Source organism: Cetorhinus maximus, unplaced genomic scaffold, assembly GCF_964194155.1.
Source record: "Cetorhinus maximus unplaced genomic scaffold, sCetMax3.hap1.1 HAP1_SCAFFOLD_1248, whole genome shotgun sequence".
Lineage (NCBI taxonomy): Eukaryota > Metazoa > Chordata > Chondrichthyes > Lamniformes > Cetorhinidae > Cetorhinus > Cetorhinus maximus.
The window spans coordinates 17,067-44,858 of NW_027597190.1; the positions used below are offsets into that span (position 1 = coordinate 17,067).

General features: G+C 54.0%; 1 protein-coding gene across 1 annotated transcript in view; it reads left to right on the forward strand.

The window, feature by feature from the left end:
* Positions 1-3,898: 3,898 nt before the first annotated feature.
* The window catches only part of LOC144675966 (ephrin-A2-like), a gene marked incomplete at its 3' end in the record, with an annotated part of 72,478 nt that continues 48,584 nt past the window's right edge, over positions 3,899-27,792 (forward strand). The window contains exon 1 of the mRNA XM_078536482.1: positions 3,899-4,057. Coding sequence (XP_078392608.1) covers positions 3,945-4,057 — 113 coding nt within the window. The remainder of the gene's footprint in view (positions 4,058-27,792) is intronic.

Below are 27,792 nucleotides of genomic sequence, written 5' to 3' on the forward strand. Positions count from 1 at the left end.
CTGTTATTCTATATATAAACCACCCGAACCCCTCGATTAGATTCCAGTCTGTAACTCACTCCCGGGCATCTGTTATTCTATATATAAACCACCCCGAACCCCTCGATTAGATTCCAGTCTGTAACTCACTCCCGGGTATCTGTTATTCTATATATAATCCATCCCAAACCCCTCGATTAGATTCCAGTCTGTAACTCACTCCTGGGTATCTGTTATTCTATATATAAACCACCCGAACCCCTCGATTAGATTCCAGTCTGTAACTCACTCCCGGGCATCTGTTATTCTATATATAAACCCCCCGAACCCCTCGATTAGACTCCAATCTGTAACTCACTCCCGGGTATCTGTTATTCTATATATAAACCCCCCGAACCCCTCGATTAGATTCCAGTCTGTAACTCACTCCCGGGTATCTGTTGTTCTATATATAAACCCCCCCGAACCCATCGATTAGATTCCAGTCTGTAAGCTCTGGATATCCTCCGATTTTTACTGCTTAAATGTTTCTCTGTTCCTTCTCCGCTCTGGCAACCTTGGACCTGCCTAGATCCTTATCTTGTTTTTTTAACAATACACTAACAAGATATTTTGTTGGAAATCACAGATCGTGATGTGGAACGCCGCTGAAATTGACATTTCAAACCGTCAATAATTTCAATTTTTCTGCTGGGCTTATATATCTGAGAATTAACCAGCACCACTTGTTCTCTCACTCACTTTAGATACAGTGTAAACCTCATTACTGTGGGAGAGACCTGTACAAAACGTTCTTCATTGAACACGTACAGAACCTGACTCAAACACACACACACACACACACACACACACACACTCTCCGCTGGTTGGAGTCATACCCAGCACAAAGGAAGATGGTTGTGGTTGTTGGAGGTCAGTCATCTCAGCTCCAGGACATCACTGCAGGAGTTCCTCAGGGTAGTGCCCTCAGCCCAACCATCTTCAGCTGCTTCATCAATGACCTTCCTTCCATCATAAGGTCAGAAGTGGGGATGTTCGCTGATGACTGCACAATGTTCAGCACCATTCGCAACTCCTCAGATACTGAAGCAGTCCATGTCCAAATGCAGCAAGACCTGGACAATATCCAGGCTTGGGCTGACAAGTGGCAAGTAACATTCGCGCCACACAAGTGCCAGGCAATGACCACCTCCAACAAGAGAGAATCCAACCATCGCCCTTTGATGTTCAATGGCATTACCATCACTGAATCCCCCACTATCAACATCCTGGGGGTTACCATTGACCAGAAACTGAACTGGACCAGCCATATAAATACTGTGGCTACAAGAGCAGGTCAGAGGCTGGGAATCCTGCAGTGAGTAACTCACCTCCTGACTCCCCAAAGCCTGTCCACCATCTACAAGGCACAAGTCAGGAGTGTGATGGAATATTCCCCACTTGCCTGGATGAGTGCAGCTCCCACAACACTCAAGAAGCTCGATACCATCCAGGACAAAGCAGCCCCACTTGATTGGCACCCTATCCACAAACATTCACTCCCTCCACCATCGACGCACAGTAGCAGCAGTTCAAGAAGGCACCTCACCACCATCTTCTGGAGGGGCGATTAGGGATGGGCAATAAATGCTGGGCCCAGCCAGTGAAACCCACCCACTCTGAATGAATAAATAACAATAACACAGGACCCTGTGCAGTACGAGGCAAGGCTGAATCCCCAGTGTGTATGACAGTCCCTATTTCAAGGATTCTAACAGAGACATTTCCATCCAGTATTATTAAGGGTAGAACGCCCAGCTCTGGATTAATGTTGCATTCCATCCAAACCATCATCCGGAACGTTCTATTGATAACAAAGCAAATACCTTGTACATTTGGGGGTTGGAAATATCGTCAACAGTCACCACAGCAACCAGTTCTGACCTTCTGATCTGTGCAGAGGCCCCCTTGAGTCTGTCAGGGAAACCCCAGAATCTCTAACCCCGACGCCATTTTGTGCACAGGAAGATCCCACTGGCAGTGAGCAGAGTGGGGGTGGGGGGGGGCCCTGCCAATTAGGAGAAATTTGCCCTGGGCTGCGGGGCAAGAGCCGGGGTGGTGAGGCAAAATCGGGGGGTAAAATCCTCCCCTTTGCCATCGTTGAGGTGGACGTTTCTCAGACTGCGGCTGGGGTGAGTCCTGCTGACCCTGGGGAAGCCCTGCCTCGTTTTTATCATGTTTCATTCCTTCACGGGGAGGTGGGTGAGACCAGCGTTCGTTGCCCGTCCCTAATTGCCCCCTGGAACTGAGGGTCTCGCTCGGCCATTTCAGGGGTGGGGGCAGTTTAAGAGTTGACCACATGGCTGTGGGGTCTGGAGTCACGTGTAGGCCAGACCGGGTAAGGAGGGCAGATTTCCCTCCCTAAAGGGGGCATTAGTGACCCCGATGGGGTTTTTACAACAGTCGATGGCCTGGCCCCCACTGCTCTCTGGGCCGGTGGGGGAGAGAATTCCACAGACTGACCACCCTCTGAGGGAAGAAATTCCTCCTCATCTCCATCTTCAATGGGAGACCCCTTATTCTGAAACTGTGGCCCCCTCCTCCTCGTTCTAGATTCCCCCACGAGGGGGAATTGCGAAGACCAGAGGTGGAGTGGGTGAAGGCTCAGTTGGATCTAGTTGGGCTTCAGGCTCAGAATTGCAGCTCCTCCGATAATAGTCCACCTTCCATAGAACCATAGAACACTACAGCACAGAAAACAGGCCATTCGGCCCTTCTAGTCTGTGCCGAAATATCCATGGCCCATGATCCTTCCATGTTCTCCTGTGGCTTCCTCCCAGAAGCGGGAATCCATTCCTCCTCCTCCCTCACACTTCTGCACTCTACACTCACTCTTACTTTCTCAGCCCCTCATCACAAACTCAACTCCTTCCTCCCTTCCTCACTCTCCCTCACGTGCTCTCCTCCTTCATCCACTCTGGCTCAGGAGGTCACCCTCCAGACTCTCAGACTTGTCCCCTCTCCAGAGACTCGAGCCCCATAATCCATATCGACAACACCCCAAAGCTGAGGGAGTGCCGCACTGTCGGAGGGTCAGTACTGAGGGAGCGCCGCACTGTCGGAGGGTCAGTACTGAGGGAGCGCCACACTGTCGGAGGGTCAGTACTGAGGGAGCGCCGCACTGTCGGAGGGTCAGTACTGAGGGAGCGCCGCACTGTCGGAGGGTCAGTACTGAGGGAGCGCCGCACTGTCGGAGGGTCAGTACTGAGGGAGCGCCGCACTGTCGGAGGGTCAGTACTGAGGGAGCGCCGCACTGTCGGAGGGTCAGTACTGAGGGAGTGCCGCACTGTCTTTCACGATTGCTATATGTGGGATCTTGCTGTGCACAAATTGGCTGCCGCGTTTCCTCCATTACAAAGGTGAGCTCACTTGAAAAAGAAAAGGCAGCTGATTGGCTGGGAAAACCTTCGGGATGTCCTGAAGTGGGGGTAAGGCGCTAGGCAAATGCAACTCTTTGTCTTTCCTTTCTTGGTCTCTCCTGCCTCTCTTTGCCATCTCCTTGTGCTAGTTTTGTCTTTCATCCCTTTGGCTTCCCCCTTCCTCTCAGCTCCATTTCTCTCCCCTCCCTCTCTCACCCCTCCACCCTGAGTCTGATCCTGTGCTCAGGCCTTAACAGAGGCCTGGCCCCTGGGGCTGAAGGAAACCACGGAGGGAGCTCCAAATCATTTCCCAACACCCAGAAAACCAGAAAGGGAGAGAATTAAAGTCCCAGTTACAGAGGAGGAAACAGCCTGTTATGTCCGACTTAAAGCATCCATTACCCCTTTAAGGCTGAATTAAACCTTTTTTTTAATTGCCTCACACAATGAGTAAAACGTACGGTTTAAGGTTACATACGTTTGGGGCGTGTCTTTAACAAAACTTCTGCAATCTTCAAACTCAGTAGCAAGCTGTGATTGAGGAGAGAGGGAGAGGGAGCTGAAAACATGTATTTAGAAGTCTTATTACAACGTGTGCTATGGATCTGTGTACTCCTGGAGGAGGCCAGTAATGTTTCTGCAGCGAGGCACGCTGTGTATTGGAACAGTACAAATGCCAGGTAAGTTACTGCGCTGAAACCTCCCGCAGTTCCAGAAAGAGCTGGTCTTAACACTTGTCAGAAATGTCAGAAGTTTTCAAAATATGTGCAAAAGTTTTGAAACCCTCTACACACCTTTTGAAAATACTTGAAAAACTTTTTGGAAAACTTTTTGCAAACTTTTGAAACTTTTTGTAAACTTTTTGTAAACTTTTTAAAACTTTTTGTAAACTTTTTAAAACTTTTGAAAACTTTTGAAAAGTTTTGAAAAGTTTTGGAAAGTTTTGGAAAGTTTTGGAAAAGCTTTTGAAAAGCTTTGAAAAGTTTCGAAAGTCTTTGAAACTTTTTGAAATCTGCTGCAAAAACTTTGGAAAACTTTTTTAGAAAGTTCACTTCTGCAGAAACCCTTGTCGGACCCTTTCTGAAAAGGCACCGACCGGATGACGCCAGATTCTCCCATTTCTATTCACCTCTTCCAATATTTCCAGAGTCCCTTTTGGAGAGAGGGAAGGATAAACCAGAGGCTTTTCCGGGAGGGATTGATTTCCGCGCGTTGACACATTTTGTTTGTCAAGCACTCCAGATGCAAACGCTGCCAATGAACTGTTGGCGTTTATTAAAAATAATTCCAGTAAGTGTGGTTGAGTCACCTTCCCGTCATCAAAGATGGTTTTATTGTCCTTTCCCACCTTTTAAAGGGAGCGCGTCTGCTATCGGCTCCAATCACAATAGAAATGGGACTTCAGAGCACATTGCAGCTCCTTAATTTGCGATGCGAGAATCCCAAATGATGCCCCTGTCAGGAATCTCTGTGCTGTGTTTCCAATATGACAACAGTGAGGACAATTCAGTCAGCTGGAACTCTGGCGGGGACAGGGCTGTCCCTGTATAACCCCGGGCCACAGTACTGGTGGGGACAGGTCTGTCACTGTATAACACTGGGATACAGTACTGGTGGGGACAGGTCTGTCACTGTATAACACTGGGGTACAGTACTGGTGGGGACAGGTCTGTCACTGTATAACACTGGGATACAGTACTGGTGGGGACAGGTCTGTCACTGTATAACACTGGGGTACAGTACTGGTGGGGACGGGTCTGTCCCTGTATAACACTGGGGTACAGTACTGGTGGGGACGGGTCTGTCCCTGTATAACACAGGGGTACAGTACTAGTGGGGACAGGTCTGTCACTGTATAACACTGGGGTACAGTACTGGTGGGGACGGGTCTGTCTCTGTATAACATTGGGGTACAGTACTGGTGGGGACGGGTCTGTCTCTGTATAACATTGGGGTACAGTACTGGTGGGGACAGGTCTGTCTCTGTATAACACTGGGGTACAGTGCTGGTGGGGACAGGTCTGTCTCTGTATAACACTGGGGTACAGTACTGGTGGGGACGGGTCTGTCTCTGTATAACATTGGGGTACAGTACTGGTGGGGACAGGTCTGTCTCTGTATAACACTGGGGTACAGTACTGGTGGGGACAGGTCTGTCACTGTATAACACTGGGGTACAGTACTGGTGGGGATGGGTCTGTCACTGTGTAACACTGGGGTACAGTACTGGTGGGGACAGGTCTGTTACTGTATAACACTGGGGTACAGTACTGGTGCGGACAGGTCTGTCACTGTATAACACTGAGGTACAGTACTGGTGGGGATGGTTATGTCGCTCTATGTGTCTGGGCTATCGTATTGGGGAAGACTAAAACATCCATCACCATTTGGCTCTAACCTCCCCAAGATAATGTCACTAATCACTTGAACATCCTTTGTTTCCTGCAGGCATTGCTGGTACAGGGCATCAGGGCATTGTCTCCTCGAGGGTGATTGATGAGATGCTGGTGGGGAGAGAGAGATAGAGGAGCAGAGCAAGTTGGCAGAGTGTTTGTGTGGGAGAGAGTTTGGTGGGTTGGGTAGGGAAGGCTGTGTGAGGGAGAAGGGAGTGATAGACAGTGGGAGGGGTGGGTGTGAGAGGGAGCTGAGTGTGGCGTTGCTTGAGGAGAGAGGGAAGGGGGCACGTGAGGGAGGGGAGAGAAGGAAGGTGTCTGAGGTCGAGGGCTAATGGAGAGGTGGATGGTGAGAGTCATGGGGAGAGTGTGAACGGTCGGGAGTAGAAGATGGGGATGGGGGCATGAGGGAATTCTGGAAAGGGAGGGAAAGAGGAAATGGGAGGGTGAGATCGGCTGGGGAGGGGAGATGGGGAGGGGGAGTGGGAGGTGGGTTAGAGAATGCTGTAAGGGGAAGGGTTTGAGGGGATGGGGGTGAGGAAGGATGGGGGGAGATGAAGGAAGGGTATATGGACCAAATGCGTTTAGTTGAGTTTGTTCCAGATTCCTCTCCACTTCTCACAAACTGTAATGAATCAGTTTCTGAGCCGTGTTTCTCCAGGTGTTTTGAGGGAGCAGGGTTGCCATCAGTCGACACTGCCTCATTGGCGAAGCCTGCAACCTGAGACGCTCTGTCTCAGCCACACGTACAGCCAGAGCTGCTTTCTTCTCGGGGCCCTGACTCAGCCAATCGCAAGTGGAGCTGGAGCCAGGACTGACACGTCAGTTACAAATCCACTTCGGTCGTTTACTCATTTAGTATCTCTTTCTGTCTCGTGACGATGGATAATGAGCCGCTCGCAGAAAGAGGGGGTGGATAGTGGAGAACAGCGAGATAATGTTAAAGCAATTTGTTCACTTTATAACTTCAACAGAAGTTGCATCATCTCCCTTCACACTGAGTCCCCCATCAAACACTCCCAGGGCAGGTAAAGCACGGGGTTAGATACAGAGTAAAGCTCCCTCTACACTGTCCCCATCAAAAACTCCCAGGACAGGTACAGCACGGGGTTAGATACAGAGTAAAGCTCCCTCTACACTGTCCCCATCAAACACACCCAGGACAGGTACAGCACGGGGTTAGATACAGAGTAAAGCTCCTTCTACACTGTCATCATGAAACACTCCCAGGACAGGTACAGCACGGGGCTAGATAGAGAGTAAAGCTCCCTCTACACTGTCCCCATCAAACACTCCCAGGACAGGTACAGCACGGAGTTAGATACAGAGTAAACCTCCCTCTACACTGTCCCCATCAAACACTCCCAGGACAGGTACAGCACAGGGTTAGATACAGAGTAAAGCTCCCTCTACACTGTCCCCATCAAACACTCCCAGGACAGGTGCAGCACGGGGTTAGATACAGAGTAAAGCTCCCTCTACACTGTCCCCATCAAACACTCCCAGGACAGGTACAGCACAGGTTTAGATACAGAGTAAAGCTCCCTCTGCACCGTCCCCATCAAACACTCCCAGGACAGGTACAGCACGGGGTTAGATACAGAGTAAAGCTCCATCTACCCTGTCCCCATCAAACACTCCCAGGACAGGTACAGCACGGGGTTAGATACAGAGTAAAGCTCCATCTACCCTGTCCCCATCAAACACTCCCAGGACAGGTACAGCATGGGGTTAGATACAGAGTAAAGCTCCCTCTGCACCGTCCCCATCAAACACTCCCAGGACAGGTACAGCACGGGGTTAGATACAGAGTAAAGCTCCATCTACCCTGTCCCCATCAAACACTCCCAGGACAGGTACAGCATGGGGTTAGATACAGAGTCAAGCTCCCTCTACACTGTCCCCATCAAACACTCCCAGGACAGGTACAGCACGGGGTTAGAACAGAGTAAAGCTCCCTCTACACTGTCCCCATCAAACACTCCCAGGACAGGTACAGCACGGGGTTAGATACAGAGTAAAGCTCCATCTACCCTGTCCCCATCAAACACTCCCAGGACAGGTACAGCATGGGGTTAGATACAGAGTCAAGCTCCCTCTACACTGTCCCCATCAAACACTCCCAGGACAGGTACAGCACGGGGTTAGAACAGAGTAAAGCTCCCTCTACACTGTCCCCATCAAACATTCCCAGGACAGGTACAGCACGGGGTTAGATACAGAGTAAAGCTCCCTCTGCACTGTCCCCATCAAACACTCCCAGGACAGGTACAGCACAGGGTTAGATACAGAGTAAAGCTCCCTCTGCACTGTCCCCATCAAACACTCCCAGGACAGGTACAGCACAGGGTTAGATACAGAGTAAAGCTCCCTCTGCACCGTACCCATCAAACACTCCCAGGACAGGTACAGCACGGGGTTAGATACAGAGTAAAGCTCCATCTACACTGTCCCCATCAAACACTCCCAGGACAGGTACAGGACGGGGTTAGATACAGAGTAAAGCTCCCTCTACACTGTCCCCATCAAACACTGCCAGGACAGATACAGCACGGGGTTAGATACAGAGTAAAGCTCCCTCTACACTGTCCCCATCAAACACTCCCAGGACAGGTACAGCACGGGGTTAGATACAGAGTAAAGCTCCCTCTACACTATCCCCATCAAACACTCCCAGGACAGGTACAGGGCGGGGTTAGATACAGAGTAAAGCTCCCTCTACACTGTCCCCATCAAACACTCCCAGGACAGGTACAGCACGGGGTTAGATACAGAGTAAAGCTCCCTCTGCACTTTGGAACATTACTGTGTACCCAGCGGACCCAGCACCGAGGCCACAGGGAACACGGCTTCTCTGCGCCCTCATGTTTCTCAAATGTGCATTCTGTCCGGTGGTTGGTTGGGTTGGAATCTCTGGGTGAAAGGTGAAAGGGCAGAGTGCACAATGCCAGCCTACAGTTGAACTGAAACATCCTTTCCCAAGATACCCGACAGAGGTTGGGTGAATCCCATTTGACCTGATTGGTCAGCAGCCAATGAAAACCGTGGAAATCCTTGTGACGCCATTGGTGGCTTCTTCCTCCCGGCCCTGCCACACCAACGGGTCAGCAGAAGCCTGGGTTCCCCTACAACGTCTACACTCAGATCCATGCAGAGCTCCGGGAGAGGGTGGTAGTGGTGCGGGAGGTGCCACCCATCATTCCTCATGCCCGTCCGCACTGCCCCATGACGATACCGCTCAACGTTCAGGCAGGCGGCCATTTTACCAAGCAAGAGGCCCGACCGAACGTCAAGGCCTTCAGGGCAAGACGGGAGGAATCGGAGCAGCTGGAGGCCATTCGGCCCTTCGAGCCTGCTCCGCCATTCGATAAGGTCAATGCTCACTCTGATCTTGGCCTCAACTCCCCCATCCTTCCCTAAACCCTTAACCCTTGACCCCACCCCCTCCCTCACCCTGCACCATTTTACATGGGCTATTCACAGACCCCAGGCCACACGGGAGATATTCAGCACGGTGACGAAAAGCTCGGTCAAAGAGCTCGGTTTTCAGGGGCAACTTAAAAAAGAGAGACAGAGAGGGGATTAGGGAGGGAATTCCAGAGCTCAGTGGCTCAGGGAGCGGAAGGCACGGCCGCCAATGGTGGAGCGATGGGAATCGGGGGATTCTCAAGAGGCCAGAATTGGAGGAGCGCAGAGATCTCGGAGGGTTGTAGGGGCTGGAGGAGGTTACAGAGAAAGGGAGCGGTGTAGCGGCTGGAGGAGGTTACAGAGATAGGGAGGGGTGTAGGGTCTGGAGCAGGTTACAGAGATAGGGAGGGGTGTAGGGGCTGGAGGAGGTTACAGAGATAGGGAGGGGCGTAGAGGCTGGAGGAGGTTACAGAGATAGGGAGGGGTGTTGGGGCTGGAGGGGGTTACAGAGATAGGGAGGGGTGTAGGGGCTGGAGGAGGTTACAGAGATAGGGAGGGGTGTAGGGTCTGGAGGAGGTTACAGAGATAGGGAGGGGTGTAGGGGCTGGAGGAGGTTACAGAGATAGGGAGGGGTGTAGGTGCTGGGGGAGGTTACAGAGATAGGGAGGGGTGTTGGGGCTGGAGGAGGTTACAGAGATGGGGAGGAATGTAGGGGGTGGAGGAGGTTAGAGATAGGGAAGGGTGTAGGGGCTGGAGGAGGTTACAGAGATAGGGAGGGGTGTAGCGGCTGGAGGTGGTTACAGAGATAGGGAAGGGTGTAGGAGCTGGAGGAGGTTACAGAGATAGGGAGGGGAGTAGGGGCTGGAGGAGGTTATAGAAATAGGGATGATTATAACTGCTGGAGGGGTTTACCGAGATAGGGATGAGTGTAGGGGCTGGAGGAGGTTGCAGAGTTATGGAGTGGTGTAGGGGCTGGAGGAGGTTACAGAGATAGGGAGGGGTGTAGTGGCTGGAGGAGGTTACAGATATTGGGAGGGGTGTAGGGGCTGGAGGAGGTTACAGAGATAGGGCAGGGTGTAGGGGCTGGAGGAGGTTACAGAGATAGGGAGGGGTGTAGGGGCTGGGGGAGGTTACAGAGATAGGGAGGGGTGTAGGGGCTGGAGGAGGTTACAGAGATAGGGAGGGATGTAAGGGCAGGAGGATGTTACAGAGATGGGGAGAGGTGTAGGGGCTGGAGGAGGTTACAGAGATAGGGAGGGGTGTAGGGGTTGGAGGAGGTTACAGAGATGGGGTAGGGAGTAGGGGCTGGAGGAGGTTGCAGAGATAGGGAGGGGTGTAGGGGCTGGAGGAGGTTACAGAGATAGGAAGGAGTGTAGGAGCTGGAGGAGGTTACAGAGATAGGGAGGGGTGTAGGGGCTGGAGGAGGTTACAGAGATAGGGAAGGGTGTAGGAGCGGGAGGAGGTTACAGAGATAGGGAGGGGAGTAGGGGCTGGAGGAGGTTACAGAAATAGGGATGATTATAAATGCTGGAGGGGTTTACAGAGATAGGGAGGGGTGTAGGAGCGGGAGGAGGTTACAGAGATAGGGAGGGGTGTAGGGGCTGGAGGAGGTTACAGAGATAGGGAGGCGTGTAGGGGCTGGAGGAGGTTACAGAGATAGGGAAGGGTGTAGGAGCGGGAGGAGGTTACAGAGATAGGGAGGGGTGTAGGGGCTGGAGGAGGTTACAGAGATAGGGAGGCATGTAGGGGCTGGAGGAGTTTACAGAGATGCGGAAGGGAGTAGGAGCTGGAGGAGGTTGCAGAGGTAGGGAGGGGTGTAGGGGCTGGAGGAGGTTACAGAGATAGGGAGGGGTGTAGAGGCTAGAGGAGGTTACACAGATAGGGAAGGGTGTAGGGGCTGGAGGAGTTTACAGAGATAGGGAAGGGTGTAGGGGCTGGAGGAGGATACAGAGATAGGGAGGGGTGTAGTGGCTGGTTGAGGTTACAGAGATAGGGAGGGGTGTAGGGCCTGGAGGAGGTTACAGAGATAGGGAGAGGTGTAGGGGCTGGAGGATGTTACAGAGATGGGGAGAGGTGTAGGGGCTGGAGGAGGTTACAGAGATAGGGAGGGGTGTAGGGGTTGGAAGAGGTTACAGAGATGGTGTAGGGAGTAGGGGCTGGAGGAGGTTGCCGAGATAGGGTGGGGTGTAGAGGCTGGAGGAGGTTACAGAGATAGGGAGGGGTGTAGGGGCTGGAGGAGGTTACAGAGATAGGGAGGGGTGTAGCGGCTGGATGAGGTTAAAGAGATAGGGAGGCGTGTAGGAGCTGGAGGAGTTTACAGAGATAGGGAGGGGTGTAGGGGCTGTAGGAGGTTACAGAGATAGGGAGGTGTATAGGGGCTGGAGGAGTTTACAGTGATAGGAAGGGGAATAGGGGCTGGAGGAGGTTACAGAGATAGGGAGGGGTGTAGGTGCTGGAGGAGGTTACAGAGATGCAGAAGGGAGTAGGTGTTGGAGGAGGTTACAGAGATGGGGTAGGGATTAAGGGCTGGAGGGGGTTGCAGAGATAGGGAGATGTGTAGGGGCTGGAGGAGGTTACAGAGATTGGGAGGGGTGTAGGGGCTGGAGGAGGTTACAGAGAAAGGGAGGGGTGTAGGGGCTGGAGGAGGTTACAGAGATAGAGAGCGGTGTAGGGGCTGGAGGATTTTACACAGAATGGGATATGTATAGGGGCTGGAGGAGTTTGCAGTGATAGGGAGGGTTGTAGGTGCTGGCGGAGGTTACAGGGATACGGAGGGGTGTAGGGGCTGGAAGAGGTTACTGAGATAGGGAGGGTTGTAGGTGCGGGAGCTGTTTGATGAGATAGGGAGATGTGTAGGGACTGGAGAAGGTTACAGAAATGGGGAGGGTTGTAGGTGCTGGAGGAGGTTACAGAGATAGGGAGTGGTGTAGGGGCTGGAGGACGTTACAAAGATATGGAGGGTTGTAGGGGCTGGAGGAGGTTACAGAGATGGGGAGGAGTGTAGGGGCTGGAGAAGGTTACAGAGATAGGGAGGGGTGTAGAGACTGGAGGAGGTTACAGAGATAGGGAGGGGCGTAGGGGCTGGAGGAGATTACAGAGATAGGGAGGGGTGTAGGGGCTGGAGGAGGATACAGAGATGCGGAAGGGAGTAGGGGCTGGAGGAGGTTGCAGAGATAGGGAGGGGTGTAGGGGCTGGAGGAGGTTACAATGATAGGGAGGGGTGTAGGGGCTGAAGGAGGTTACAGAGATAGGGAGGGGTGTAGGAGCTGGAGGAGGTTGCAGAGTTATGGAGTGGTGTAGGGGCTGGAGGAGGTTACAGAGATAGGGAGGGGTGTAGGAGCTGGAGGAGGTTGCAGAGTTATGGAGTGGTGTAGGGGCTGGAGGAGGTTACAGAGATAGGGAGGGGCGTAGGGGCTGGAGGAGGTTACAGAGATAGGGAGGGGTGTAGTGGCTGGAGGAGGTTACAGTGATAGGGAGGGGTGTTGGGTCTGGGGGAGGTTACAGAGATAGGGAGGGGTGTAGGGGCTGGAGGAGGTTACAGAGATAGGGAGGGGTGTAGGGGCTGGAGGAGGTTACAGGGATAGGGAGGGGTGTAGGGGCTGGAGGAGGTTACAGAGATAGGGAGGGGTGTAGGGGTTGGAGGAGGTTACAGAGATAGGGAGGGGTGTAGGGGCTGGAGGAGGTTACAGAGATAGGGAGGGGTGTAGGGGCTGGAGGAGGTTACAGAGATAGGGAAGGGTGTAGGAGCGGGAGGAGGTTACAGAGATAGGGAGGGGTGTAGGGGCTGGAGGAGGTTACAGAGATAGGGAGGCATGTAGGGGCTGGAGGAGTTTACAGAGATGCGGAAGGGAGTAGGGGCTGGAGGAGGTTGCAGAGGTAGGGAGGGGTGTAGGGGCTGGAGGAGGTTACAGAGATAGGGAGGGGTGTAGGGGCTGGAGGAGTTTACAGAGATGCGGAAGGGAGTAGGGGCTGGAGGAGGTTGCAGAGGTAGGGAGGGGTGTAGGGGCTGGAGGAGGTTACAGAGATAGGGAGGGGTGTAGAGGCTAGAGGAGGTTACACAGATAGGGAAGGGTGTAGGGGCTGGAGGAGTTTACAGAGATAGGGAAGGGTGTAGGGGCTGGAGGAGGATACAGAGATAGGGAGGGGTGTAGTGGCTGGTTGAGGTTACAGAGATAGGGAGGGGTGTAGGGCCTGGAGGAGGTTACAGAGATAGGGAGAGGTGTAGGGGCTGGAGGATGTTACAGAGATGGGGAGAGGTGTAGGGGCTGGAGGAGGTTACAGAGATAGGGAGGGGTGTAGGGGTTGGAAGAGGTTACAGAGATGGTGTAGGGAGTAGGGGCTGGAGGAGGTTGCCGAGATAGGGTGGGGTGTAGAGGCTGGAGGAGGTTACAGAGATAGGGAGGGGTGTAGGGGCTGGAGGAGGTTACAGAGATAGGGAGGGGTGTAGCGGCTGGATGAGGTTAAAGAGATAGGGAGGCGTGTAGGAGCTGGAGGAGTTTACAGAGATAGGGAGGGGTGTAGGGGCTGTAGGAGGTTACAGAGATAGGGAGGTGTATAGGGGCTGGAGGAGTTTACAGTGATAGGAAGGGGAATAGGGGCTGGAGGAGGTTACAGAGATAGGGAGGGGTGTAGGTGCTGGAGGAGGTTACAGAGATGCAGAAGGGAGTAGGTGTTGGAGGAGGTTACAGAGATGGGGTAGGGATTAAGGGCTGGAGGAGGTTGCAGAGATAGGGAGATGTGTAGGGGCTGGAGGAGGTTACAGAGATAGGGAGGGGTGTAGGGGCTGGAGGAGGTTACAGAGAAAGGGAGGGGTGTAGGGGCTGGAGGAGGTTACAGAGATAGAGAGCGGTGTAGGGGCTGGAGGATTTTACACAGAATGGGATATGTATAGGGGCTGGAGGAGTTTGCAGTGATAGGGAGGGTTGTAGGTGCTGGCGGAGGTTACAGGGATACGGAGGGGTGTAGGGGCTGGAAGAGGTTACTGAGATAGGGAGGGTTGTAGGTGCGGGAGCTGTTTGATGAGATAGGGAGATGTGTAGGGACTGGAGAAGGTTACAGAAATGGGGAGGGTTGTAGGTGCTGGAGGAGGTTACAGAGATAGGGAGTGGTGTAGGGGCTGGAGGACGTTACAAAGATATGGAGGGTTGTAGGGGCTGGAGGAGGTTACAGAGATGGGGAGGAGTGTAGGGGCTGGAGAAGGTTACAGAGATAGGGAGGGGTGTAGAGACTGGAGGAGGTTACAGAGATAGGGAGGGGCGTAGGGGCTGGAGGAGATTACAGAGATAGGGAGGGGTGTAGGGGCTGGAGGAGGTTACAGAGATGCGGAAGGGAGTAGGGGCTGGAGGAGGTTGCAGAGATAGGGAGGGGTGTAGGGGCTGGAGGAGGTTACAATGATAGGGAGGGGTGTAGGGGCTGAAGGAGGTTACAGAGATAGGGAGGGGTGTAGGAGCTGGAGGAGGTTGCAGAGTTATGGAGTGGTGTAGGGGCTGGAGGAGGTTACAGAGATAGGGAGGGGTGTAGGAGCTGGAGGAGGTTGCAGAGTTATGGAGTGGTGTAGGGGCTGGAGGAGGTTACAGAGATAGGGAGGGGCGTAGGGGCTGGAGGAGGTTACAGAGATAGGGAGGGGTGTAGTGGCTGGAGGAGGTTACAGTGATAGGGAGGGGTGTTGGGTCTGGGGGAGGTTACAGAGATAGGGAGGGGTGTAGGGGCTGGAGGAGGTTACAGAGATAGGGAGGGGTGTAGGGGCTGGAGGAGGTTACAGGGATAGGGAGGGGTGTAGGGGCTGGAGGAGGTTACAGAGATAGGGAGGGGTGTAGGGGTTGGAGGAGGTTACAGAGATAGGGAGGGGTGTAGGGGCTGGAGGAGGTTACAGAGATAGGGAGGGGTGTAGGGGCTGGAGGAGGTTACAGAGATAGGGAGGGGTGTAGTGGCTGGAGGAGGTTACAGAGATAGGGAGGGGTGTAGGGGCTGGACAAGGTTACAGAGATAGGGAGGGGTGTAGGGACTGGAGGAGGTTACAGAGATAGGGAGGCGTGTAGGGGCTGGAGGAGGTTACAGAGATAGGGAGGGGTGTTGGGGCTGGAGGAGGTTACAGAGATAGGGAGGGGTGTAGGGGCTGGAGGAGGTTACAGAGATAGGGAGGGGTGTAGTGGCTGGAGGAGGTTACAGAGATAGAGAGCGGTGTAGGGGCTGGAGGATTTTACACAGAATGGGATGTGTATAGGGGCTGGAGGAGTTTGCAGTGAAAGGGAGCGTTATAGGTGCTGGCGGAGGTTACAGGGATACGGAGGGGTGTAGGGGCTGGAGGAGGTTACTGAGATAGGGAGGGTTGTAGGTGCTGGAGCTGTTTGATGAGATAGGGAGATGTGTAGGGACTGGTGAAAGTTACAGAGATATGGAGGGGTGTAGGGGCTGTAGGAGGTTACAGAGATAAGGAGGGATGTAGGGGCTGGAGGAGGTTACAGAGATAGGGAGGTGTGTAGGGGCTGGAGGATGTTACAGAGATGGGGAGAGGTGTAGGGGCTGGAGGAGGTTACAGAGAAACGGAGGGGTGTAGGGGTTGGAGGAGATTACGGAGATTGGGTAGGGAGTAGGGGCTGGAGGAGGTTACAGAGATAGGGAGGGGTGTAGGTGCTGGAGGAGGTTACAGAGAAAGGAAGGCGTGTAGGGGCTGGAGGAGGTTACAGAGATAGGGAGAGGTGTAGTGGCTGTAGGAGGTTACAGAGATAGGGAGGGGTGTATGGGCTGGAGGAGTTTACAGTGATAGGAAGGGGTATAGGGGCTGGATGAGCTTACAGAGATAGGGAGGGGTGTAGGGGCTGGAGGAGGTTACAGAGATAGAGAGCGGTGTAGGGGCTGGAGCATTTTACACAGAATGGGATGTGTATAGGGGCTGGAGGAGTTTGCAGTGATAGGGAGGGTTATAGGTGCTGGCGGAGGTTACAGGGATTCGGAGGGGTGTAGGGGCTGGAGGAGGTTACTGAGATAGGGAGGGTTGTAGGTGCTGGAGCTGTTTGATGAGATAGGGAGATGTGTAGGGACTGGAGAAGGTTACAGAGATATGGAGGGATGTAGGGGCTGGTGGAGGTTACAGAAATGGGGAGGGTTGTAGGTGCTGGAGGAGGTTACAGAGATAGGGATGGGTGAAGGGCCTGGAGGACGTTACAGAGATAGGTAGTGGTGTAGGGGCTGGAGGAGGTTACAAAGATATGGAGGGTTGTAGTGGCTGGAGGAGGTTACAGAAATGGGGAGGAGTGTAGGGGCTGGAGGAGGTTACAGAGATAGGGAGGGGTGTAGAGACTGGAGGAGGTTGCAGAGATAGGGAGGGGTGTAGGGGCTTGAGGAGGTTACAGTGATAGGGAGGGGTGTAGGGGCTGAAGGAGGTTACAGAGATAGGGAGGGGTGTAGGAGCTGGAGGAGGTGCAGAGTTATGGAGTGGTGTAGGGGCTGGAGGAGGTTACAGAGATAGGGAGGGGCGTAGGGGCTGGAGGAGGTTACAGAGATAGGGAGGGGTGTAGGGACTGGAGGAGGTTATAGAGATGCGGAAGGGAGTAGGGGCTGGAGGAGGTTGCAGAGATAGGGAGGGGTGTAGCGGCTGGAGGTGGTTACAGAGATAGGGAGGGGTGTAGGGGCTGGAGGAGGTTACAGTGATAGGGAGGTGTGTAGGGGCTGGGGGAGGTTACAGAGTTAGGGAGGGGTGTAGGAGCTGGAGGAGGTTACAGAGATAGGGCGGCGTGTAGGGGCTGGAGGAGGTTACAGAGATAGGGAGGGGTGTAGGGGCTGGGGGAGGTTACAGAGATGCGGAAGGGAATAGGGGCTGGAGGAGCTTACAGAGATATGGAGGGGTGTTGGGGCTGGAGGAGGTTACAGAGATAGGGAGGCGTGTAGTGGCTGGAGGAGGTTACAGAGATAGGGAGGGGTGTAGGGGCTGGGGGAGGTTACAGAGAAAGGGAGGGGTTTAGAGGCTGGAGGAGGTTACAGAGATAGCGAGGGGTGTAGTGTCTCTAGGAGGTTACATAGATAGGGAGGGTTGTAGGGGCTGAAGGAGGTTACAGAGATAGGGAGGGGTGTAGGCACTGGAGGAGATAACAGAGATTGGGAAGGGTGTAGGGGCTGGAGGATGTTACAGAGAAGGGGAGGAATGTAGGGGCTGGAGGAGGTTAGAGACAGGGAGGGTTGCAGGGGCTGGAGGAGGTTACAGAGATAAGGAAGTGTGTATGGGCTGGAGGATGTTACAGAGATGTGGAGAGGTGTAGGGGCTGGAGGAGGTTACGGAGATTGGGTAGGGAGTAGGGGCTGGAGGAGGTTACAGAGATAGGGAGGGGTGTAGGCGCTGGAGGAGGTTACAGACATAGGAAGGCGTGTAGGGGCTGGAGGAGGTTACAGAGATAGGGAGGGGTGTAGTGGCTGTCGGAGGTTACAGAGATAGGGAGGTGTGTAGGGGCTGAAGTAGTTTACAGTGATAGGAAGGGTTAGAGGGTCTGGAGGAGGTTACAGAGATAGGGAGGGGTGTAGGTGCTGGAGGAGTTTACAGAGATGCGGAAGGGAGTAGGTGTTGTTGGAGGTTACAGAAATAGGGATGATTATAACTGCTGGAGGGGTTTACAGAGATAGGGATGGGTGTAGGGGCTGCAGGAGGTTGCAGAGTTATGGAGTGGTGTAGGGGCTGGAGGAGATTACAGAGATAGGGAGGGGTGTAGTGGCTGGAGGTGGTTACATCTATTGGGAGGGGTGTAGGAGCTGGAGGAGGTTACAGAGATAGGGAAGGGTGTAGTGGTTGGAGGAGGTTACAGAGATAGGGAGGGGTGTAGGTGCTGGGGGAGTTTACAGAGATAGGGAGGGGTGTAGGGGCTGGAGGAGGTTACAGAGATACGGAGGGGTGTAGGGGCTGGAGGATGTTACAGGGATGGGGAGAGGTGTAGGGGCTGGAGGAGGTTACAGAGATAGGGAGGGGTGTAGTGGCTGGAGGAGGTTACAGAGATAGGGAGGGGTGTAGGTGCTGGAGGTGGTTACAGAGATAGGGAGGGGTGTAGGTGCTGGAGGAGATTACAGAGATAGGGAGGGGTGTAGGTGCTGGAGGTTGATTACAGAGATAGGGAGGGGTGTAGGTGCTGTAGGAGGTTACAGAGATAGGGAGGGGAGTAGGGGCTGTAGGAGGTTACAGAGATAGGGAGGGGTGTATGGGCTGGAGGAGGTTACAGAGATAGGGAGGTGTGTAGGTTCTGGAGGAGGTTACAGAGATAGGGAGTAATGTAGGGGCTGGAGGAGGTTACAGAGATAGGGAGGGGTGTAGAGGCTGGAGGAGGTTACAGAGATATGGAAGGATGTAGGGGCTGGAGGAGGTTACAGAGATAGGGAGGAGTGTTGGGTCTGGAGGAGGTTACAGAGATAGGGAGGGATGTAGTAGCTGGCGGAGGTTACAGAGATAGGAAGGGGTGTAGGGGCTGAAGGAGGTTACAGAGATAGGGAGGGGTGTAGGCACTGGAGGAGGTAACTGAGATTGGTAAGGGTGTAGGGGCTGGAGGAGGTTACAGAGATGGGGAGGAATGTAGGGGCTGGAGGAGGTTAGAGATAGGGAGGGATGTAGGGACGGAGGAGGTTACAGAGATGGGGAGGGGTGTAGTGACTGGAGGAGATTACAGAGATAGGGAGGAGAATTGGGGCTGGAGGAGGTTACAGAAATAAGGATGATTATTACTGCTGGAGGGGTTTACAGAGATAGGGAGTGATGTTGGGGCTGGAGGAGGTTGCAGAGTTATGGAGTGGTGGAGGGGTTGCAGGAGGTTACAGAGATAGGGAGGGGAGTTGGGGCTGGAGGAGGTTACATGAATAGGGATGAGTATAACTGCTGGAGGGGTTTACAGAGATAGGGAGTGGTGTTGGGACTGGAGGAGGTTGCAGAGTTATGAAGTGGTGTAGGGGTTGGAGGAGGTTACAGAGACAGGGAGGGGTGTAGTGGCTGGATGAGGTTACAGATATTGGGAGGGGTGTAGAGGCTGGAGGAGGTTACAGAGATAGGGAGGCGTGTAGGGGCTGGAGGAGTTTACAGAGATTGGGAGGGGTGTAGGGTCTGGAGGAGGTTACAGAGATAGGGAGGGGTGTAGTAGCTGGCGGAGTTTACAGAGATAGGGAAGGGTGTAGGGGCTGAAGGAGGTTACAGAGATAGGGAGGGGTGTAGGCATTGGAGGACGTAACTGAGATTGGGAAGTGTGTAGGGGCTGGAGGAGGTTACAGAGATGGGGAGGAATGTAGGGGCTGGAGGAGGTTAGAGATAGGGAGGGATGTAGGGACGGAGGAGGTTACGGAGATGGGGAGGGGTGTAGGGACTGGAGGAGATTACAGAGATAGGGAGGAGAGTTGGGGCTGGAGGAGCTTACAGAAATCGGGATGAGTATAACTGCTGGAGGGGTTTACAGAGATAGGGAGTGGTGTAGGGGCTGGAGGAGGTTGCAGAGTTATGGAGTGGTGTAGGGGTTGGAGGAGGTTACAGAGATAGGGAGGGGTGTAGTGGCTGGATGAGGTTACAGATATTGGGAGGGGTGTAGAGCCTGGAGGAGGTTACAGAGATAGGGAGGCGTGTAGAGGCTGGAGGAGGTTACAGAGATAGGGAGGCGTGTAGGGGCTGGAGGAGTTTACAGAGATAGGGAGGAGTGTAGGGGCTGGAGGAGGTTACAGAGATAGGGAGGGGTGTAGGGGCTGGAGGAGGTTACAGAGATGGGGAGGAATGTAGGGGCTGGAGGAGGTTAGAGATAGGGAGGGATGTAGGGACGGAGGAGGTTACGGAGATGGGGAGGGGTGTAGGGACTGGAGGAGATTACAGAGATAGGGAGGAGAGTTGGGGCTGGAGGAGCTTACAGAAATCGGGATGAGTATAACTGCTGGAGGGGTTTACAGGGATAGGGAGCTGTGTAGGGGCTGGTGGAGGTTACAGAGATATGGAGTGTTGTAGGGGCTGTAGGAGGTTACAGAGATAAGGAGGGATGTAGGTGCTGGAGGAGGTTATAGAGATAGGGAGGGGTGTAGGGCCTGGTGGAGGTTAAGAGATAGGGAGGGGTGTAGGAGCTGGAGAAGGTTACAGAGATAGGGAAGGGTTTTGAAGCTGGAGGAGGTTACAGAGATAGGGAGGGGTGTAGGGGTTGGAGGAGGTTACAGAGATAGGGAGGGGTGTAGGGGCTGGAGGAGGTTACTTTGATAGGGAGGGGTGTAGTGGCTGGAGGTGGTTACAGAGATAGGGAGGGGAGTAGGGGCTGGAGGAGGTTGCAGAGATAGGGAGGGGTGTAGGGGCTGGAGGAGGTTACAGAGATAGGGAGGGGTTTAGTGGCTGGAGGAGGTTACAGAGATAGGGAGGGGTGTAGGGACTGGAGGAGGTTACAGAGATAGGGAGGGGTGTAGGGACTGGAGGAGGTTACAGAGATAGGGAGGGGTGTAGGTTCTGGAGGAAGTTACAGAAATAGGGAGGGGTGTGAGTGGCTGGAGGAGGTTACAGAGATAGGGATGGGTGTAGGGGCTGGAGGAGGTTACTGAGATATGGAGGGATGTAGGGGCTGGAGGAGGTTACAGAGATAGCGAGGGGTGTTGGGTCTGGAGGGGGTTACAGAGATAGGGAGGGGTGTAGGGTCTGGAGGAGTTTACAGAGATATGGAGGAGTGTGGGGTCTGGAGGAGGTTACAGAGATAGGGAGGGGTGTAGGGGCTGGAGGAGGTTACAGAGATAGGGAGGGGTGTAGGGGCTGGAGGAGGTTACAGAGATAGGGAGGGGTGTAGGGGCTGGAGGAGGTTACAGAGATAGGGAGGGATTTAGGGACGGAGGAGGTTACAGAGATAGGGAGGGGTGTAGGGGCTGGAGGAGGTTACAGAGATAGGGAGGGGTATAGGTGCTGGCAGAGGTTACAGAGATAGGGAGGGGTGTAGGGGCTGGAGGAGGTTACAGAGATATGGAGGGGTGTAGGGGCTGGAGGAGGTTACAGAGATAGGGAGGGGTGTAGGGGCTGGAGGAGTTTACAGATATTGGGAGGGTTGTAGAGGCTGGAGGAGGTTACAGAGATAGGGAGGGGTGTAGTGGCTGGAGGAGGTTACAGAGATAGGGAGGGGTGTAGTGGCTGGAGGATGTTACAGAGATATTGAGGCATGTAGGGGCTGGAGGAGTTTACAGAGATAGGGAGGGTTGTAGGGGCTGGAGGAGGTTACAGAGATAGCGAGGGGTGTTGGGTCTGGAGGGGGTTACAGAGATAGCGAGGGGTGTTGGGTCTGGAGGAGTTTACAGAGATAGGGAGGGGTGTAGGGGCTGGAGGAGGTTACAGAGATAGGGAGGGGTGTAGGGGCTGGAGGAGGTTACAGAGATAGGGAGCTGTGTAGGGGCTGGTGGAGGTTACAGAGATATGGAGTGTTGTAGGGGCTGTAGGAGCTTACAGAGATAAGGAGGGATGTAGGTGCTGGAGGAGGTTATAGAGATAGGGAGGGGTGTAGGGCCTGGTGGAGGTTAAGAGATAGGGAGGGGTTTAGGGGCTGGAGGAGGTTACAGAGATAGGGAGGGTTGTAGGGGCTGGAGGAGGTTACAGAGATAGGGAGGGGGTGTAGGAGCTGGAGAAGGTTACAGAGATAGAGAGGGGTGTAGGGGCTGGAGGAGGTTACTTTGATAGGGAGGGGTGTAGGGGCTGGAGGCGGTTACAGAGATATGGAGGGGTTTAGGGACTGGAGGAGGTTACAGAGATAGGGAGGGGCGTAGTGGCTGGAGGTGGTTACAGAGATAGGGAGGGGTTTAGGTGCTGGAGGAGATTACAGAGATAGGGAGGGGTGTAGTGGCTGGAGGAGGTTACAGAGATAGGGAGGGGTGTAGGGGCTGGAGGAGGTTACAGAGATAGGGAGAGGTTTAGGTACTGGAGGAGGTTACAGAGATGCGGAAGGGAGTAGGGGCTGGATGAGGTTGCAGAGATAGGGAGGGGTGTAGGGGCTGGAGGAGGTTACAGAGATAGGGAGGGGTGTAGGGTCTGGAGGAGGTTAGAGGGATAGGGAGGGGTGTTGTAGCTGGAGGAGGTTACAGAGATAGGGAGGGGTGTAGGGGCTGGAGGAGGTTACAGAGATAGGGAGGGGTGTAGTGGCTGGAGGAGGTTACAGAGATAGGGAGGGGTGTAGGTTCTGGAGGAGGTTACAGAAATAGGGAGGGGTGTAGGGGCTGGAGGAGGTTACAGAGATAGGGAGGGGTGTAGGGGCTGGAGGAGGTTTCAGAGATAGGGAGGGGTGTTGGGTCTGGAGGGGGTTACAGAGATATGGAAGGGTGTAGGGTCTGGAGGAGGTTACAGAGATATGGAGGACTGTAGGGTCTGGAGGAGGTTACAGAGATAGGGTGGGGTGTAGTAGCTTGCGGAGGTTACAGAGATAGGGAGTAATGTAGGGGCTGGAGGAGGTTAGAGATAGGGAGGGATTTAGGGACGGAGGAGGTTACAGAGATGGGGAGGGGAGCTGGGGCTGGAGGAGGTTACAGAAATAGGGATGAGTATAACTGCTGGAGGGGTTTACAGAGATAGGGAGTGGTGTAGGGGCTGGAGGAGGTTGCAGAGTTATGGAGTGGTGTAGGGGTTGGAGGAGGTTACAGAGATAGGGAGGGGTGTAGTGGCTGGATGAGGTTACAGATATTGGGAGGGTTGTAGAGGCTGGAGGAGGTTACAGAGATATTGAGGCATGTAGGGGCTGGAGGAGTTTACAGAGATAGGGAGGGTTGTAGGGGCAGGGGGAGGTTACAGAGATAGGAAGGGGTGTAGGGGCTGGAGGAGGTTACAGAGATAGGGAGGGGTGTAGGGGCTGGATAGGTTACAGGGATAGGGAGGGGTGTTGGGTCTGGAGGGGGTTACAGAGATAGGGAAGGGTGTAGGGGCTGCAGGATGTTACAGTGATCGGGAGGGGTATAGGGGCTGGCAGAGGTTACAGAGATAGGGAGGGGTGTAGGGGCTGGAGGAGGTTACAGAGATATGGAGGGGTCTAGGGGCTGGAGGAGGTTACAGAGATAGGAAGGGGTGTATGGGCTGGAGCTGTTTGATGAGATAGGGAGCTGTGTAGGGGCCGGTGGAGGTTACAGAGATATGGAGTGTTGTAGGAGCTGTAGGAGGTTATAGAGATAGGGAGGCGTGTAGGTCCTGGAGGAGGTTAAGAGATAGGGAGGGCTGTAGGAGCTGGAGAAGGTTACAGAGATAGGTAGGGGTGTAGGGACTGGAGGAGGTTACAGAGATAGGGAGGGGTGTAGGGGCTGGAGAAGGTTACAGAGATAGGGAGGGGTGTAGGGGCTGGAGGAGGTTACAGAGATCGGGAGGGGTGTAGGGGCTGGAGGAGGTTACAGAGATAGGGAGGCGTTTTGGAGCTGGAGGAGGTTACAGAGATAGGGAGGGCTGTAGGAGCTGGAGGAGATTACATAGATAGAGAGGGGTCTAGGGGCTGGAGGAGGTTACTTTGATAGGGAGGGGTGTAGGGGCTGGAGACGGTTACAGAGATAGGGAGGGGTGTAGGGACTGGAGGAGGTTACAGAGATGCTGAAGGGAGTAGTGGCTGGAGGAGGTTTCAGAGATAGGGAGGGGTGTAGGGTCTGGAGGAGGTTACAGAGATAGGGAGGGGTGTAGGGGCTCTGGGAGGTTACAGAGATAGGGAGAGCTGTAGTGGCTGTAGGAGGTTACAGAGATAGGGAGGTGTGTAGGGGCTGGAGGATGTTACAGAGATGGGGAGAGGTGTAGGGGCTGGAGGAGCTTACAGAGATAGGGAGGGGTGTAGGGGTTGGAGGAGGTTACTGAGATGGGATAGGGAGTAAGGGCTGGAGGAGGTTGCAGAGTTACGGAGATGTGTAGGGGCTGGAGGAGGTTACAGAGATAGGGAGGGGTGTTGGGGCTGTAGGAGGTTACAGAGATAGGAAGGCGTGTAGGGGCTGGAGGATGTTACAGAGATAGAGAGGTGTGTAGGGGCTGGAGGAGGTTACCGAGATAGGGAGGGGTGTAGGGGCTGGAGGAGGTTACAGAGATAGAGAGCGGTGTAGGGGCTGGAGGATGTTATACAGATAGGGATGTTTATAGGGGCTTGTGGAGTTTACAGTGATAGGGAGGGGTATAGGGACTGGCGGAGGTTACAGAGATAGGGAGGTGTGTAGGGGCTGGAGGAGGTTACAGTGATAGGGTGGTGTGTAGGGGCTGGAGGAGGTTACAGTGATAGGGTGGTGTGTTGAGGCTGGAGCTGTTTGATGAGATAAGGAGATGTGTAGGGGCTGGAGGAGGTTACAGAGATATGGAGGGGTGTATGGGCTGTAGGAGGTTACTGAGATAAGGAGGGATGTAAGGGCTGGAGGAAGTTTCAGAGATAGGGACGGTTTTAGGTGTTGGAGGAGGTTACAGATATAGGGTGGGGTGTAGGGGTGGAGGTGGTTTGAGGTTGTGTTCCCCCAGCTCTGGGGTTGTTGGTGTTGGGATTTTCCTGGGGATTTGGGATTTGCTGCGATGGGAGAGGTGGTTGTGTTGCTGTGTTGACAGTGTTGTTGCTGTGCGCTCACTCCCCTGGTGACCTGGTGTTTTGACCGGATTATCCTCAGTGAGAGGGATCAGACCTGTTCCTTCAGCTAATCACACGGTCGCCTGGTCACATCCTTCTGAATATTGAGAACGAACTGAGAGGAACTTTCATTCTCATTGATCTGCACCACACCCCACACCGAGACCCCAATCATTATCTCACACCCCCACCCCCCCGGCCACTCTGCACCCCCAGCCCCGCAGAGTAAATAAGGAGAAACTGTTTCCACTGGGCTGGAGGGTCGGTAACCAGAGGGGGACACAGATTGAAGAGAATCGGGGAAAGAACCAGAGGGGGAGATGAGGAGAATTTGTTTTTTATTTACACAGCGAGTTGTTGGGATCTGGAAGGCGCTGCCTGAAAGGGCGGTGGAAGCAGATTCAATAGGAACTTTCAAAAGGGGGGGAATCGGATAAATACTGGAAGGGGGGTATAATTTGCAGGGATATGGGGGGAACGGGTGGGCGTGGATGGTGTTGGGGCTAATTGGACAGATCCTTCAAAGAGCCAGCACAGTGCACGATGGGCCGAATGGCCTCCTGTTCTGAAGGTTGTCTGAAACTTGGCAATGAGGAGAATGTTGGGTGATTTATTTTGGATGATTCATAAGTGGATTTGCTTCATTCCAATTGTGTTGGAAATCTTTCATGTTTCTGGGCGTCAGCTCCCAGGCAGGCTTCACTTGGCGTGTAGGCCTCAGAGGTTAAAGGGCAGTGCTGCTCTACTCTGCATCTCCTGGTGGGCACCAGAGGCTCCTGGGTGAATTATTGACCCATGTGTGTGTCCTCTCCTCACCCCTGAAGTTGGGAGGGGCGCAGAATGGTCCCTGTTTGAGACCGTGACTCTGACGGATGGGAGTATGTGGCATATGTCTCCCCAAGGTGCCTCTTTCTCTTGGATTCAGGTCAAGCCAGCTGTTTGCTCTTCAGGCTGGAGAGAAGGATTGGCCCCCGACGCCCCCTCCAGCAAGACCGGGCTCGCTCAGCTTATGCGGACAAGCGGGCTTCTCACTTGGCAAGGAAGCCAGACAGAGACATGATGGCGTCTAGCCTCAGGGCCCACTGGGTAACCATCAGACACCCGTCCTTTGCAACACTTGGCCGAGGCAGGGAGCTGGGGTTGGGATGATCCAGCTGTTCTGGGGCGGGCCGGAAAGGGGAAACCATCAGGATAGAGGGGACCGTGGATTTGGGGTGTGTGTGTGTGTCTCTCCGTATCCGCAGCAAATCCCAGACTGCTTCATGGCCATTGAATGACACTTGATGGCTCGTCACTCTTATCATGTCTGCAGGTGTGGCAGCCATTTTGCACACAGCAAGATCCCAGGGAGCGCGAAGGAGACGGTTGATATCTATTGTGCTTGAGATGAATCTGAGAAGCTAGTCTAAGAATTCCTCTGTATTTAACCTTGTTCTGAACTTCTCTCCACGCATCGGGGAGAGAAACTGGACCGGAATCTCATTGTGGGCCAAGTGACAACCTCTCTGATATCATCAGAACTTTCCACCTGATGACGATGAGGGTATAGAGGGAGCTTTGCTCTGTATCTACCTGCCCTGGGAGTGTTTGATGGGGACAGTGTAGAGGGAGCTTTACTCTGTATCTAACCCCGTGCTGTACCTGTCCTGGGAGTGTTTGATGGGGACAGTGCAGGGGGAGCTTTACTCTGTATCTAACCCCGTGCTGTACCTGTCCTGGGAGTGTTTGATGTGGGAGCGAGTCCCACATTCTCCCCGCTCCCCGTGGGAGTGAGTCCCACATTCTCCCCGCTCCCCGTGGGAGCGAGTCCCACATTCTCCCCGCTCACCATGGGAGCGAGTCCCACATTCTCCCCACTCCCTGTGGGAGCGAGTCCCACATTCTCTCCACTCCCCGTGGGAGCGAGTCCCACATTCTCCCCGCTCACCATGGGAGCGAGTCCCACATTCTTCCCACTCCCTGTGGGAGCGAGTCCCACATTCTCCCCGCTCCCCGTGGGAGCGAGTCCCACATTCTCCCCGCTCTCTGGGTAAAGACGTTTCTCCTGAATTCCCCATCGGATTTATCAGGGACTGTCTGATATCAATGGCCCCCTCATTCTGGTCTCTCCATCCCCGACAAGTGGAAACATCTTCTCTACGTCGACCCTATCGACCCCCTTTCAGGATTTTAAAGACCTCGATCAGGTCACCCCCTCAGCCTCCTCTTTCCCAGAGAAAAGAGCCCCGGCCTGATCGATTATAAACCCTCTCCCCTCTGGGATCGTCTTCACTGCTCCTTCTCCATGTCTCGATATTGTTCACAACCACCCCCTCTCTGTCTACGTCCCTCTCTCTCTCTCTCTCTCTTTCTACCCCCCTCTCACTCTCTCTCTCTCTCTCTCTCTCTCTCGCCCTCTCTCTCTCTACCTCCCCCTCTCTCTCTCTACCTCCCTCTCTCTCTCTCTACCCCTCTCTCTCTCTCTACCCCTCTCTCTCTCTCTACCCCTCTCTCTCTCTCTACCCCTCTCTCTCTCTCTACCCCTCTCTCTCTCTCTACCCCTCTCTCTCTCTCTCTACCCCTCTCTCTCTCTCTCTACCCCTCTCTCTCTCTCTCTACCCCTCTCTCTCTGTACCCCCCTCTCTCTCTCTGTACCCCCCTCTCTCTCTCTGTACCCCTCTCTCTCTCTCTCTACCCCTCTCTCTCTCTCTCTACCCCTCTCTCTCTCTCTACCTCTCTCTCTCTCTCTACCCCTCTCTCTCTCTCTACCCCTCTCTCTCTCTGTACCTCTATCTCTATCGCTCTCTACCTCCCCTCTCTCTCTACCTCTACCTCATCTCTCTCTCTCTCTCTCTACCTCCCCTGCTGTCTCTCTCTCTCTACCTCCCCCACCCTTCCCCTCTCTCTCTCTCTCTCTACTTCCCCCCTCTCTCTCTACCTCCCCCCTCTCTCTCTCTCTACCTCCCCCTCTGTCTCTCTCTCTCTCTACTCCCTACTCTCTCTCTCTCTCTACCTCCCCCCCTCTCTCTCTCTCTCTCTACCTCCCCCCCTCTCTCTCTCTCTCTACCTCCCCCTCTCTCTCTCTCTCTACCTCCCCCTCTCTCTCTCTCTCTACCT